Below are 15,878 nucleotides of genomic sequence, written 5' to 3' on the forward strand. Positions count from 1 at the left end.
GCTAATAATTCCACACGTTGTAAACATTTCAATGCACATGCGGCAGTGGTTGTTATGTGCAATATTACCTCTCGGCTAAGGCCCTACAGGTATAGGGACTGTTGGCCGTATACACCAATCAGATGCAATTATGCTTCTACATTCAAGTGAGAAATTCCAAGTTGGTGCATATGGTCAACTTCTTGAAGAATCGTGCCGGAAGACATTTCCTATAACACACATTGTACATAGAGATTATCACTCCGTTACCACACCGCATGATTCGCCTGCAAGATATACTAACGATATTGCATGCACGCCTGCACCTTCTGCATCTGAAGTGTTGGTCAAATTAGAAAGCACGATTGGATTCAATTTACTCACCACGCACCACTCACAAAAAAGATTTTATCGCCCATTTGTAATTGTGTTGATTGCTTGTAGTATGGATATTTGCAATTTTCCGGCTAATTTCACCCGACACCCCGTGAGTGTGTTTGTGTTTCGGCACCAGAGTTGAGTGACACGGCCAGCAGCAACCGGACTAATCCCGACAATGAGTGAGTCACGCGATGATGGTTAAGGTGGTACCAGTGCGCACAATGCTTACCAGTGTGCCAGTCAGGCGTTCAATCTTCTCGGTACTGCTTCTATTCCTCAACAGATGGCGACACCGATTTGCAGGTTCAAATTGCGGAGATGGTGCAAGAAGTACTTCCAACGCTGGCGACGAACCCGTTTCTAGTTCCACCGCAGAAAATCACCTGCTATCCGATTACTAGCATCACGCGTCCCTTGGATATGTTTGGTTCATTCCCAAAGGAACCGAAATCCTTCGTTCCGGTGGCGCCTCCAGCTCCTCCGAGTAGGAAATCTTCTCGTAGCAATTCTACACTGAAAATAATGTCCCAAATAAAGACCAAAAATTATGACAAGAAAACTATGGTGGAAGCGAGTAGTTGCAGTAACTCGGGAACCAGAAGCCTCCGGAAAATCGATCAGTACCGATCGAAATCTGCTGGACCGGTATTTGCCACTTCATACGTAGCTTCCTCCATCAAGGAGGAGAAAAATTTGGAAAACAGTACTCGTGTCGCTAAACGATACAGCTACCGGGCTAACTCAAGCAGTCCAGTTCGGAAGTCCACCCCTAGCCCGGTGGCCTTCGGTAGAGGAATATCCAAGGAGAGAACCTTTGCCGAGGAGAAAAAGCGGCTTGAGGAAAAGCTACCGAAAGTGTGCCGAAGAGATGTAACCGTTTCCACTAGCATCCTCCGAAATCCGGATCTCAAATCGCCGAACGAAGTTAAAAAAGCTCTTCGGAGCTCCTACCTTCCGATGGTTATTGACAAACCGGAAAAATTTTCCACTGCCTCGCGAACACTTCGTAGAATATCGTCCAATTTTAAAAGTGCTTCTAGCGTCTACTCCTCCAAACAGAGTCTTAACAAAGCCAGCACTTCGTCTACTGCCGCAAGAAAAGAAGACAAAGCCCTGAAAGTAACTGTTGCCATATCATCCCGCGGAAAAGAACTACTTCGTACTTCTGCCACCACTCAAAAATCCCAAACAAAAAGCAAAGACAAAACTTCTCCAACCATTACAATCAAATCCAACATACAAAAAGTCACCAAAAGCCTAGGACTTCGCTCGAAAACCCCCTCGGCTCAAAGTTTAGCCCGCACCAATTCCACCTTCTCGATCGATTCCACTAACTCCAAGCGTAAATCTCGCGCCTCATTCATTCCGGCATCCAGCAGCTCCAGAAAACCAAACACTTCCTCCACCGTTCAACGTCGAGAAACCACAAAAACTGGCCGAAAGCCCAACAAACTAGACTCCACCACGCTCGTTGAAAGCTACAACGAACACATCGTCCAACAGAATGATCTCGTCCGCACGAGTTCTTTTTTCCAAAATCTTTTCCTGAGAAAATCCTCACCAGTTCTTCCACCGGGCTGCGCAGAACCCGATCCACCACAAGCCTCCAGCGTACGCGAAAAGGCCCGCTTGTGGAACAGCTTATCGGCAAAATCCGAGCCCTCGTTGAAGCAACCGAACTACTATCTTACCCAGGTGAAACCCGTATCGCTATCGAAGTTCAAAACCATGGACTCCGAGTACGCCACGTACCGTAACGAAAGTCCGTCCGGAACGGGCGAAGTGATCGAACAGGTTCAACGATACGAATCGTTGATGCAGCTGTCCGACGAGGAAGAAGAGTTTGGATATTTGCGTGGACGTAGCATGAAGATAGACTACAGCTACCACGAGCGCAGTAAGAGTGAACCACCGGTTCAAACGGTGATCACCCAGGATGCCCCTCGTACTATTCTCGGTCGTAAGGCGACAGAGTATTCTCACCACCAGACGAAACGATCATCTCGCTCGCCTTCCTGCAGACGGATTCAGCATTTCAAAGGGGAAGGCAACGTGAAGAAGATCGTGCGAGCTCGTAGTCTCAGTACGACGGATCGCTGCGCGTCCCCTTCGGATGCGTTGGTTCGAAGCCGATCGTTGAATCTCACCAGCTACGAGAAACATATTCCCATCTGCAGACATAGACGGTCGGATCGGTTTCAAGATTTGAACGATTTCTACAGTAGTTTGGAGCGGCTGGGACAGCTGGAGAAGGTGACTTCGTCGACTGATCTACGGCCGCGTCGTCGCGACGAAGAGATTATCGATTTTGAGTTGTGGAGAAAGGTGCGTAATCACGAGAAGGCCGAGCGTGAGATGAATCAGCTGCTGAGTAAGCTGAAGCAAGATCAGAGGGAGAAGGATTTGCTGTTTTTGCCGCACGATCCGGACGAGGTGCGCTGGAATAGTGATCTGGATCCGGGATTGCGGAATAAGGAAAAATCAGTGGAAGATTTGAAGGGGGAGCTCAGCAAAAAGGTACTGCATTTTGAGGAGTTTACAAAGCGGGAGCTGAATACCCGGAAAGATCATTACAAACCTCTGTGGAGAGGATCGTCGGTGGTTGATGTGGCAACGCAGATGGCCGAGAAGTATTCGGGAGATGGGGGAAGGAAGGATGAGTTTCTTTCGTTGGATACGGAAAAGTCTTATGGGATTAGCACAAATCTGCTGAGTACGTTGTCTAGCGATCAGATGAAGAGACTGAAGAGTCAACTCAGTGAGATCTACAGCAATAGGGAGGAGGTTAAAATAACAAGTGCAGATAAGTACGTTATAAACGTGCCACAGGATCGAATGAAGTCAGCTCCTTGTACGCTGAAGGTTCGTAGCCACTCGGTGCTAACTAAGGAGCAAGTTAACGAAGCACAGTTCAAACCACGATTGGAGAAGGAGAGTAAGGTTGCTATGATTCAGAAAACGTTCGAACAGAAAAACAGACAGGAAGCTCTCTGTCAAGAGTTGAAGAACAAATTACAAGAAAAGCACGCTAGCCATACATTGCCATGCATGAAGAAGAAGGAACGACCGACAATTTTGCCACAGAAGGAGGAGTATTTCTCATTGGAAACTGACTACCGAAAGCTTCAAGGTGGACAGAAGCTAGAATTGGCTAGAGAGGAAGTGATTATGAGAAAATCGAAAACGCTAGACAAGGAAAGACCACACTCCTATTGTGAAACGGAAAGCGTCTCATCGGAAACCTCCAACCGGACTGTTATCTATCGGAACACAAGCGATGACGTCAAAAGTAAGATCAAATACTTTGAAGAAAGACGTGACGAGGAAGTGCCTCCAGTTACCGTCTATCATGCGAGAGAATCCTCCACCGACGAGGATGACGCATCGAAAATGCTCGAGGAAAGAACCGTTGAGGTGCAAAAGACATCTCCGTTGCCAAATTCACAGTCATACGCAGATTTGAAGGACCTGTTCGGTGAAAAGCCAGCCGTCGCCTACTCCTACAGTTATCAGGAAGACAAACGAACTCCAAAAAACTTCACGTTTCGTTCGCGTAGTTCAACCCCGGAGTACGCAACGTGTATTCAAACGGGGGAGGTGAAGAAGATCAAGGACAAGTTCGAAAGTTTAGATGTAAATATTTGGAAACAATCGGCAGGCGATAACAGTCCGAGACAGTACCAAAGCGATTCGGAGCTGAACCGACCGTTCGGAGAACGACAGAGTGCGAAAGCTAGCCGAAAAATTAGGGTGAAGCATCACGAAACGGGAGACGTGACGCGAATCACTCACAAGTACGAGGTACAGTCCAGGGCACGTAGTAGAAAACGAAAGGAGCGAGCCCATTCACCGATTCCGAAAAACCCGTTTCGCAGGGATGACCGTTTCATGCCGCACATAAACGTCATTAGCAAGACGGCATCCCTGAAGCAGGAAATCAAAAGTACTCCACCGAGGGAACGATCTGCAAGCGGCTGCAGCAGCGGAGGCGAGGTCGAAAAAATCAAAAGTAAGTTTGAAACCGCAGAGAACCTATCAATTTTGGGTAAGATGTACACTTCCGTACCGGACATTCGCGAGCTTAAAGATATCTCCAACTACCTTTCCGGTTCCTGGGTAGCTCACCAGTTTCCCAAACCCGCCGACAATGCACGCTCGGTAACTGCACCAGACCAGTCACCTCCGGGCCAGAAACCGGGCCGCCGAGGTAACAAACTCCGCTCTAGTTCAACCTCACCGCCACGACACAAGGACAAGCAGGACGGTAACGCTTTTCTGAAACAGTTCTACGACATCTTCGCCGACCAGAAGTTCGATCCAAGCATTCACCGACCTAAGCACCGTTACGTTCCCGACCGTCAGCTAGACGCGGAATATCTCTGGAAGAAGATACAGAAAATGACCAGCGGAGGCTCCGCTAAGGCTTCCGTCACCTTCGAAGGTTTCTTGATTTTATTTCCAACTACTATGTACTCTATCGAAGCGCACCCTACATTTTCATCCGTAGAGAACACACTCTTTATCATACACTCAACCTGCCGGACGGGACCGGAACGTGCTTCCTTGCTTCTACTGACCACACAAACAAACAAAGACTACCTGGAGTGGAGACCACTAATCGTAACGCTTAACGAAGACCGCTACCGAAACCTATTCTGTGTCTGTCCTTTACCTTCTCTCTCTTTCTGTAGCATTTAAGTTTTACCGATTCCGTTTACCATTCTCATTGTTTTATCGATTGCTACCGATCCGATTCCCTCATTTAGAATATAGTAGCGTGCCTCCACCGCCTCCCATGAAAGGAACTCAACTGCCCAACTCCTACTCCCCGTACTCGAAGAGCTCGAACGAACCAGGTGAGTGAACCCTTTGCGTCGCCAAGGAAACAAAATACTTGACGATTTGATGAACGAATATATAGAAAGTCGTGTTTACTTTGCATGTTTTGTAAATATTTGTACAGATCTAGTTGGCATGCGGTGAGGTGCATGCGTATTCCGCAGAGAGCCTAGAGCTGTCATGTGACTACCCAGTCCTGTTTTAGTGTAGTGATTCAATTCAACCAATACAATTAATGTTCTTTGCAAAATGTTACGAAATCCGAATCAAGCCTTCGAACTTCAACTCGAGTTACCGGAGTAAATAACATAATTCTGTAGAGAAAACTCCGAGTATATATTATTGTCAAAATATATGTTAATATCTCAGGTACGATAGGGAAATAAATAACTGTCGGAAGTTAAAATAGTTCAATGCTCAACAAAACTCCGTTTGAGTATCGTCTAGTCGCATAGAGCAAATGTTGGGAACCCTGTGATTTTTAAAAATACTTTAAAAAAAATCTGTCGGTCCTATAGTTCTTATTTTTACGTAACGATCCCCAATATCTAATAATATTCTCAATTGAACGAAGTCTTTAGTTCTTTCTGTGATCGTTTCGAATTGTGCATTTAACAGTCCTCAAGGTATAGTTCATAAAAAATCTTTCGGGCATGTTCTGAAATATTTCAAAATCCATTGAAGGGTAGCACTTGTTTACATATTTATGGTTGCCAACATTAGCAAACTGTGAGCTCTGCCACACCTATATATACCCATTGATCACAGCATGCTGTGCCTTTGTCATCTTTTGTTTGTTTACTTTTTTCGTACGGTTTAAACGCTTCGTTTCTAAAATGTCGCGCATTGAAAATGAAGTGAAAAGTAAGGTTTTGGCACATGACCAAGTAAAAAGGGTATAATTATGCAAAAATTCACGAAGCGCTGTTGGAATTCATTACACTCACGTGTAATTCATTCATTCATCAAGTTTGGGGAACACTAATCTTTGGATGTACTGCCAGGAAGGGGCAGAAAACCTGGATCTTTCAACCTGAAACTGGGCCAAAAAGTGTAATCTCAAACTAGGAACAATGATGTTTGGCCATAAAAAATGGAAAAGAACGTTAGAATCACCCAACATACCAGGAAACGGAACAATCCGAAGACCTGAAACATCAAAAAATCGTCCAACAAAGAGTAGAACGAAGCAACAAGGGTCTGAAAATTATATTCGCGAGTTTTGCATAGTGAATGTGAAAGAGAACTCAAAAACACTTTCAGGTCTACAATATTATACTGGCGTACGTCGTAGCCCAAGTAACAATTTAAGTTTTATAGCACACTACAAGTGCAATCTAGGTTTTACGAGAGACTTCAAGAGCACCATAAAACCTCAACTGTTACCAGGGAGGTCGGTCCAAGTGGAGAAATTTATCCTGAAACTGCTAGCATGTCAAACACTATACTCCTACGGTTTGAAATCTACCATTTTATACTCTACCGGAACAATAAATTCGGAAATCTATCAATCTAAATGTCTACAGAAAAGGTAGCTGTCTTTATACGAGAAGCATAGTATCCCAGCACTATTTTGTATCGGCGCACTATGTCAAAACAACTCTCAATGGGTTATGAAAAAGGTTATTAATTAGAAGGTTATGTATTTCGGCTATGCAGTCTGCGGTTTACAAAAACACTATTTTGTCTTCATCCGACGTTTCGGTCCGTTTGGGACCTTTTTCAAGGTTTCTAGAAAGGAAGTTACAGTGTTGTGCTGTTACATTGTTTTTTAATGTTTTTTACCGATAATGTGTGTTCTGTGGTCCGATGTCTTGTTTTGCACCAAGCGATTGTCATTTGTCTATCCAAATTTCGCCGCTTCGATCGTGTCTTTTACCTCGGAATTCGGGCTGAACATATTTCATCCAGCTGACAGAGTACAAACAATGTGACAGTTGCTTGAGCTTGTATACACGGAAATGAAAAACTACCTAAAATTGAGTTCCTTTGACTCAATCTCGTGGTATCGTGGGTGAACTTAAAATTAGGTAAACCGTGTTGAAGGTAGTTTCCATTTAACCACGGCAAAAATTACAACTCATTGATAGGTTTTTTATACTCAAATTTAAGTTGAATTTACCTAATTTTCAGTTCACCCCAAACAACTCAAAAGTACCTTCCTCCACGGAAGACCTCGAGTGAGTCGAATCTCTCTTTTTGTTTTTCACAACACTAATAAGTGCGAAAGCGACGCACAACTCAAAAGTTAAAAGAACTTTTCTACAGGTTGTTTTATTTAACCGTGTAGAGTATGGCTGTATGGTGATATGTGTTTAGACTTACTGTTCGTGTACATTTTTCAGATTTGTTTTAGCTCTCTGAGTTCCTGTTCGCGATAGTCGTTGCTGACTGTGTATTTACAATGAGAAGGACATCAATCCAGTAACTTGCCCTTAGCTTCGGCTCATCGAACGTTACTGGGCGGTTGTGAAGAGTGTCTTCAGAAAGACTCGTAAAGCAGTTGAGAATTTGCCGGTTCAAAAAAAAAATGAACCGGGGAACCTATTATCACAGTCGCGTCAACCAGCGACAAAAAGAAAATTTTCTTCTGATCACTAGGTGACGTGACTGTGAGAATAGGGCTCCATGTATTGGTATATAAGAATCCAGAAATCAATAAATGCAACAATGAAATAAACCAGGATAGCATAGCCTAAGAGTACAAACATCTAGAAATTCAGGATACCATAAATTCAGCTCCTAACTTCGGGAAATCGGTGCAACAGTAAAGTGGACATTTTCTAAATGGTGTAAATCTGATCCACTTTTATCCAGTGTATCTGGAATCTAGTAATCCAAGAACCCAGATATTCGGAAATACTTAAATAAATTCACGAGTTCAGGCTAAGAAATGAAAAGAAAATGTTTTGGAACCCTCGTGTCTATAAATATCGGAAACCTAATGTTTCAAAAATCTAGTTTATTTGTTTGTATATACACCAAAAGACTCCTTGACCCTAACGACGCTGAATCCCTCTGGATAAAGACTCGACACGTCAATAGTTTGTTTACCATTTTTCTGTCATTGTCATCCCAATCGAGCACGACACCTGTCAATGGCCCTCGTTCCAGAAGCATTCGAAGCGATTTTCTTCTGATTGAGTGCTTTTGACAAGTCTCGTGCTCGATTGGAATGACACTTACTGATAAATAAGAAGAATAAGATAGAGATGGCGAGTCTTTATCTAGAGGGATTCAGCGTCTTTGCTTGACCCATATGGTGGTTACTAGATACATTAAAGGAAAGAATAAAACTAAACTTTAATCGTATTTCTCGTCAAGTGAAAGTCGAAAGCGGTGGCAACACTGTTGCAAACACACTGAAGTTCGGTAAGTGTACCGTAGCGACCATAGTTGGTTCTCCGTAAAGTTTAGTTGGTGTTATTTCGTAGAGCTCGAATGTGGTTTGAAGATCCGGGCTTTCGAGAATTGTAGAGCAATCCATTCTAGCAAACAGTACAGCCGAGACGAATAGGGTTCAAGAGCTGTCCCTTCAGATATGAGAGGATCGAGGTGTAGTAACTGGTGTAGTAACGGTTTTCGTAGTTCGAAGAGTGTATAAACCGACCTTGGACAGACTCTACTCTGCCGACTCCGTTCTGGTAATATGGATTCCAAACAGTGGACCAATATTCTAGTGTTGAGTGGACCAATGCAAAATAAGGCGATTTAAGGGGAGTGTCTGGTGTGAAATGCTCAAACCGAAAGTAATTTTGTTTTATGATTTTGAAGGCCAGGTTATGAATGATTCCTAGTAGTAGAGTTTTCTGTGATATCCCGATGATTGCAGTATTGACTCGCTATGATAGCTTGTTCTGAGCACTAATAACAACTCATAATTTGAGGCGTTTCGCAATGGACCGGGAAGTCTTTTCTCAATTTATAACACCATTTTACAATAAAAGTGTTTATTAAAACAGATGTTATAAATTTCCTGTAACAGTTTACACGAAATAATATCACATTTAGGCTTACATTTAGTGCGAATCCATCTCGGCCAACGCTGATCACGAACTAACAAATGTGACAGCGTAAGCCGTTTAATAGACAAAAGTTTCAAGGCGGTGAAAACGAGAGGTGCTCGCATTATGCGTAACAGCAACAATAAAGACTTATAATTTCGTGGGTTCAGGAAGTAAGTTATTAGTCGAGCTTGTCGTTTTCTAGTCGCTCGTACATCGCTGAGATAATCTGGATAGAAGTCCCTCACATCTCAAATGAAATTGTTCCCACTTTGTCACTGTCCATGATACAGGGTCCTTGATTGTCATGAATAGACGAATGGGTACGACAATACTTAACATCAACCTCTACGGTGTAGCTTGAAAAAAAAAATATGGGACTTTGTTCTTCGCCTGCGCACAAAATACAAAGAATCAAAACGGGTAGAACTGTTTGCATTTCTGTTACTATACACACCTGCAGCATTCCTATCAGTCCGAGCTATATCAGACTGGACTGAGAATTAGAAGATTAAGTTATTCCTCTTATTTAGTTATAAGACTCATTATAATCAATGAAGTGCAAAACTACCATTTATTTCACTTATTTAGTGTCAAATGATAGCATTACCAAGATGCTACTCATTAAAAGTTAGATAATTTGGAAATGGGACACGTTCGAATGCATATTGTTTACCTTCCTTTCAATCAATAAACTAGCTAAGATTGAACCAAAGATAACTTCAGTTTATTTCAAGGAAATAAGGGACCATTCATAAATTACGTAACGCTTTTAGGGGGGGGGGGGGTACGACAAGTTGTGACAAGTTGTGACATAGGGGGGAGGGGGTGTTAACTAGATCGTTACGTAACATGTTTTCATCGAAGAAAAAAAATATTTCTTGGAATTTGTTACGTAACAGGGGAGGGGGGGTGGAAAAATTTGTGACAATTTGTTACATAGGGGGAGGGGGGAGTCAATTTTGGGCAATTTTTGCGTTACGTAATTTATGAATGGTCCCTAACTGAAAGAATTCATTCATTGCAGTTTCTGAAAAAAATCCCACTATTTTCAATTGACGTCATCAGCCGGTGCCCAGTGCGGTAAAATATCAATTTCAAACGAAAATAATCGTTTCCAGTGAAACTTCGAGCCTTTCACTGTAAACATACCACCACTATATCAGTTGAGTTCGGCTGCCGTCTTCGTTTGAGTCACTCAAAGTTCACTGTCAATTGAATAACAGGTTCTAGTCATTTGACGTTTTTGCCTGTTTAGTTTCTATTGAACCCCAAACTCACATTAGCACGGTCTCAGCTAATGGAAGTGAACCATTCCAATGAACCACTCACAAATGAATATGAAGGAACACTCACTGACATAAAAATAACTCCGACCAAGATAATAAATAATATAGGGTAAAGGCTATGATAAGACGAGGCAACTCAAGACGGATACAGGTACGAGCATTTTTTCTCTGTATGAGTAAGGTTGTATTTTTTTTCAATGAAGCTGATAAATCAGGAGGATATGAAAAAGAAAAGAATAAAACAAATGACGTAGTGGGCTTTTCTGCTTAACAAACATAAAACAAATTCACTCAAAAATGACAAATGTTCCGAACCTTTCTTTCTCTTCTTCTTGGAGAGTTTTCTTTCCTTTCTTGTGCCCTGGTGAATAATTGTTGACAGATGACTGTATGCAACTAGCGAGGTTGACAGTGCAGCCAATTTCTTTGTCATATTTAGATATGTTGCTATAATACACATAATAATGACTGTTTTATTAACTCACATTTCGCCAAAATATATCTGGAACTAATCAATCCAAGATTTTTATCATATACTACATGTTTCTAGCAAATTTGGTCAGCATAACAGCCTATTCATCAGAATCAAATTTGCCACAAACTTTGAAATAGAGATGGACGTACTACCAAAATACAGAAATATACAGAAATCGTATTACTAGTTGCTTTATCTTGTCTTAGGTGTAAACGGGCGAACTCGTTAAAGGTCCAAGATGATAGATAACGGAAATCGATGGTTAGTCATTTTAAATGAAGGCGTAGTTGGTTGAGTGGTAAGCGTGACAGCCACCCATCCCAGTTAGTCTGGGTGCAATCCCAGCCGAGGTCGCTGAGATTTTTCTGAGGTGTAAAATCTTCCTTCGGAAGGGAAGTAAAGCCGTTGCCTAGCAAAAGCAAGTATCGGACTAACGTTCCTTCTGCGATCTACGTTCGGGCCAGGCCGGCGCCGGTTTTGTTCAATAAACACTTTAGGATTACCAGGAGTTGCACATTGAAAGATGTTTTCCTAATCCCAAGCACTACTACTGATTCCCTGTGCAACTTCAGCTAGTCTAGATCGATAACGGAGTAGCAGCTACGGGTGGTCGTACAAGGTCAAGCTCAAGCTCAAGCTCGATGGTTAAAGTCATTTTTAAATCAGAGATGAGGGCAACATGGATACCATTTGAAAGGAGGTTAGGCCATTTTGAAATCCAAGATTGCGGCCTATAGTGACCAAGAAACTGTGAAAACAACTATCAATATGGGTATCATTTAAAATAATCATAAAATACCGTAATTTATGAATTTAAGCCATTTTGAAAACAAAGATGGCGGTTTCGGGTAACCACCACAGTAAAAACCATGATCAATATATATCTATATCGCTTTTGCAATGATGGTCACTAGATGACGGAAACTGATGATTGAGGACATTTTGCAATCAATCAATCCAATATGGCGCCTGTTGGTTACCTCAAATCAATAAACCCACCTTCGATATGATCTATTTATAGCATTCATATCGAGCAGAACCTTTTCGAATTCTTTCTGAAAAAGAAAAGATTCTCGTAGACTATAGACTGTGCTCGTAATGTGTTCCTATATAACCAGTGTGGAAATGTTTTACCTCTTCACCATGTCATCGGAATTGTACACAGGGAACTATTGGTAGAGGTGCAAATAAATAGCTGGATTACATATTTGACTTTAGCAATGAATTTGACAGCTTCGTACAATTATGATAGCATACTGCGGCTATCATATTTCTTTTTCAAATTTTCTTAAATTCGCAGAGTTCAGACGAAAATAATGAATCTACTAATAACAGCTTATTGAAACTGGTTGCAATGAAAAATGTTATTTGGTAGTACGTTCATCTCTATAATATTTTTGTTGCAAATTTGATTCTGATGAATAGGCTGTTATGCTGGCCAAATTTGCTAGAAACATGTAGTATGTGATAAAAATGTTGGATTAATTAGTACCAGATAAATGCGAAATGTGTGTCAATAAAACGGTCATTATTATGAGTATTATAGCAACATATCTAAATATGACAAAGAAATTGGCTGCACTGCCAACCTCGCTAGCTGCATACACTCATCTGCCATCTGGCACAAGAAAGGCATGATAACCAAAAATACGAAGCCAGTTGTCTCTTTTTGTCTTAGGTTTACCCGGATCTCATTTGACTGGTGCTCACTGGGGAAATTGAAAGCTGATCTATTCATTTGAGAGGATCAAACGAAGGAGGTTGAATATGAATTGCGACTCATTTGAAAGCAGCGGTGAGTGAAGTGCCATGAACCCAGCTTCAGATTAACAACAACTGATGCGTTAAATGAATGTGAATGCTACTGCAGACGACTGATTGACTGCGTTCATTCAGTTTCGATTGAATGAAATGAAATTTTACTGCACTGGCCGGTGCACACAGTTTTTTTCTAAACTAACTCAATTGCCGTACAATTGCGGTACGTTCTTGCTGATAGGGTAACTAGCTAGATTTAATCAACACGTAACTTGATTATTGAACATAATTGAACTTGATGAAGCGTAATATTGGTTTATTTGTTTTTAATTACTTCTAAATTCATGGTCTTATCCGTTACAAAAACTCTGGTTTTCTGGCTAAAGGAACAGATCCCTTGCTAAATTATATTTTTTTCGCAAACTTACAAACAAACCTGAATCTTTTTGGAACCTTGCCGTGTAGAATTTGAACCCCGGAATTTGCTGCTGACTTACTAGCATTTTTTGACAATTTTCTCAGTTTAGCAACATATCAGGAATCATAACTGTACACTAGAGTGACAGGAAAAAAATGACCCCTATCGGCCCACCCCTGATTTGATTCCTAGTCCCACCAGGAGTACTTGCACCAAATTTGAAGCAAATCGGACAAGTGTAGCTACCGGACCAACGTGCCTGAAGTTTGTATGGGATTTTTCGACAATTTACATGAAGAAAACCCACTAACTCGCATTTTTGCCGCAAGGTGGCACTGTATGTATCGAATTATCACTGTAAGTGAAAATAAGAAAGACAATTTGATGGTCTACAACTTTGCCGAAGACTGCTAGTCAATCCGACTTTGTTAAAAGAAGTTATTAAACTTTTAGGGAAGTGATGTCTGAGTCAGTTTTGCATGGGGCCTAGCAGTGCATGGTTGTGTATCAGTACTCGATTTGTGCGAACTAAACATTTTTGTGAAATAACCATAAGATTTAGCTCTATGGTATATTTAGAAGAATTGTAGTAAATAATACGAGCCATGTTCTGGTTACAACGTTTTAGTTCCACATTTCACCACGTAGAGGGCGCCAACACTAACTTTTCAACGGAAAGAGATGGAAATTAGATGTCTTCCATAAAGTTGTAGAACAGACATTTTCCAATAATTCTTCCGAACATCTTGATAGTCTATCTCTCTTCTATGAAAAGTTAGTGTTGGCGCCCTCTATGCGGTCACAGTTGGAACTAAAATTTTCCAACCAAATCATAACTCGTATTATGTCTTATAATTCTTCTGGACATACTATTGGGCTAAACCTATCGATTATTTCACAAAAATGCATAGTTTGTGGGAATCGATTACAGATACACAACCATGCACTGCTAGGCCCCATGCAAAACTGACTCAGACATCACTTCGTTAAAAGTTTAATAACTTCTTTTAACAAAGCCGGATTTACTAGCAGTCTTTGGCAAAGTTGTAGACAATTAAATTATCTTTCTTATTTTCACTTACAGTGATGATACGATACATGCACTGCCACCTAGCGGCAAAAATGCGAGTTGGTGGGTATTCTCCATGTAAATTGTCGAAAAATCCCATACAAACTTCAGGCACGTTGGTCCGATAGCTAGACTTGTCCGATTTGCTTCCAATTTAGTGCAATAACTCCTGGTGGGACTAGGAATCGAATCAGGGGTGGGCCGATTGCGTTGTCAAAAATTCATTATTTTCCTGGGCAGTCTACTGTACACGCTATTATTTGTAGATTCAGAATTTATATTTGATGTTGAGCGTACCCGAGTAAAATCTGATGGCAAATTGAAAACTTAAGTTGGCGTAGTTAACTTCTCAAAGTTTAGCAAAGAAAAATCAATAGTGATCGTCTACTTTCTACTACTGCTTGAGTCAGAGCTACAAACGAGCAAAGTGAACGATAACTAGCAGCCTCTCGATCTAGTGTGCATTATCCCAAGACCAAAGGAAACGTTGTATTTTTTCTTGCCGTTATTAGTAAATGGGTGAGTTGCGCCGCTCCGACCAACGCTTGTTATCTTCAAATTTGTTTCTATATGATCGTGAGGTAGAATATTTTCTAGAGATATAAATGGAGCTTAAGCTTACGGAAATCATCTTTCATCAGTATTAGCACCTATGCAATGCAGTGCATTCGTTTTGCAGAACAACCTAAAACACGTGCTTATAAATAACCAATTTGGAATTAAGATTCCCGTATATGTTGGAACATGACAATATCGAGGTAAGATTACATGAGCTATCAACGCGTTCGGAGAAGTAGAATCCGTTAGTAGAGTGGCCAGTTTTTATGCTGTAAGGACATAAACAGAGAATGAGAGGAATATTTCTATTTTTCTTGTATATCAATATTCGTCCAGTTCCAAACTGAGAGAGTATCCAGACCGGCTTGTGGAACGGTGGTCAGTTCATTAAAATTCGTTCGCCCTGAATTTAGCGACCAGCTTAAGGTGGTGTTCAGCTCATTCGTTTCTATGAAAATTGAGAACGACTGTGCTTTGAAAAGGAACTCCCGTTAACTAATTCTCTTTGAAGAATTATAAGAGCAAAGTAAATGACTCCCAACATGCAGTTGGCGACCTGACAATTATTTCCCGCGAAAGAATCGCTATAGAATGTTGCATGTGCTAAATCCCACGAACACTTAATAACATGTGGTTTTATTTTTTATTACTTTTTGTACATAAAAAACCAACGGCTCCGTTAAATCATCGCAATGTGTCTGGTAAACGAATTACTAAAAATAGTGAATTCATTCAAGGATGGTGTAATTGACTTCACTATTCGCCACTCCCCAAATATGAACCGTGTTATGAAAAGACTTTCCAAACTTTGACACTATAAAATTTACTTATTTTATAAATCGTCTATAAGAAATATTTTGTCAGAAAAGCGTGACCTCTTCCATCCCACCTTTGCTAGTCGTGGAGCAGCCTATGCGTAGAGCCACACATAAGAGTATTCCAAGAGTATACGTCCAACCATTTCCACGTCGAGGAGCGCCATGGCGGACTCTCGATAAAATTGTCTGAATTAAGAAATTCAATAAGATTTTTGAAATTTAAAGGTAACTACAACTTCGATAAATCAAAAAATAGAAAAAACTTTGAATTTCGGAAAATGGCATCATAA

General features: G+C 41.2%; 1 protein-coding gene across 21 annotated transcripts in view; it reads left to right on the forward strand.

The window, feature by feature from the left end:
• LOC131691248 (sorbin and SH3 domain-containing protein 1) overlaps positions 1–15,878 on the forward strand; it is a 410,190-nt gene that overhangs the window by 332,565 nt on the left and 61,747 nt on the right. For 17 of the 21 annotated variants that reach the window (XM_058977505.1, XM_058977506.1, XM_058977502.1 and 14 more), the window contains 2 exons: positions 644–4,369; positions 5,127–5,216. The exons of 1 other annotated variant lie outside the window; for it this stretch is intronic. In XM_058977505.1, coding sequence (XP_058833488.1) covers positions 644–4,369; positions 5,127–5,216 — 3,816 coding nt within the window. 3 more of the 21 variants (XM_058977511.1, XM_058977497.1, XM_058977509.1) reach the window with 3 other exon arrangements.

Source organism: Topomyia yanbarensis, chromosome 3 (assembly GCF_030247195.1).
Source record: "Topomyia yanbarensis strain Yona2022 chromosome 3, ASM3024719v1, whole genome shotgun sequence".
Classification (NCBI taxonomy): domain Eukaryota; kingdom Metazoa; phylum Arthropoda; class Insecta; order Diptera; family Culicidae; genus Topomyia; species Topomyia yanbarensis.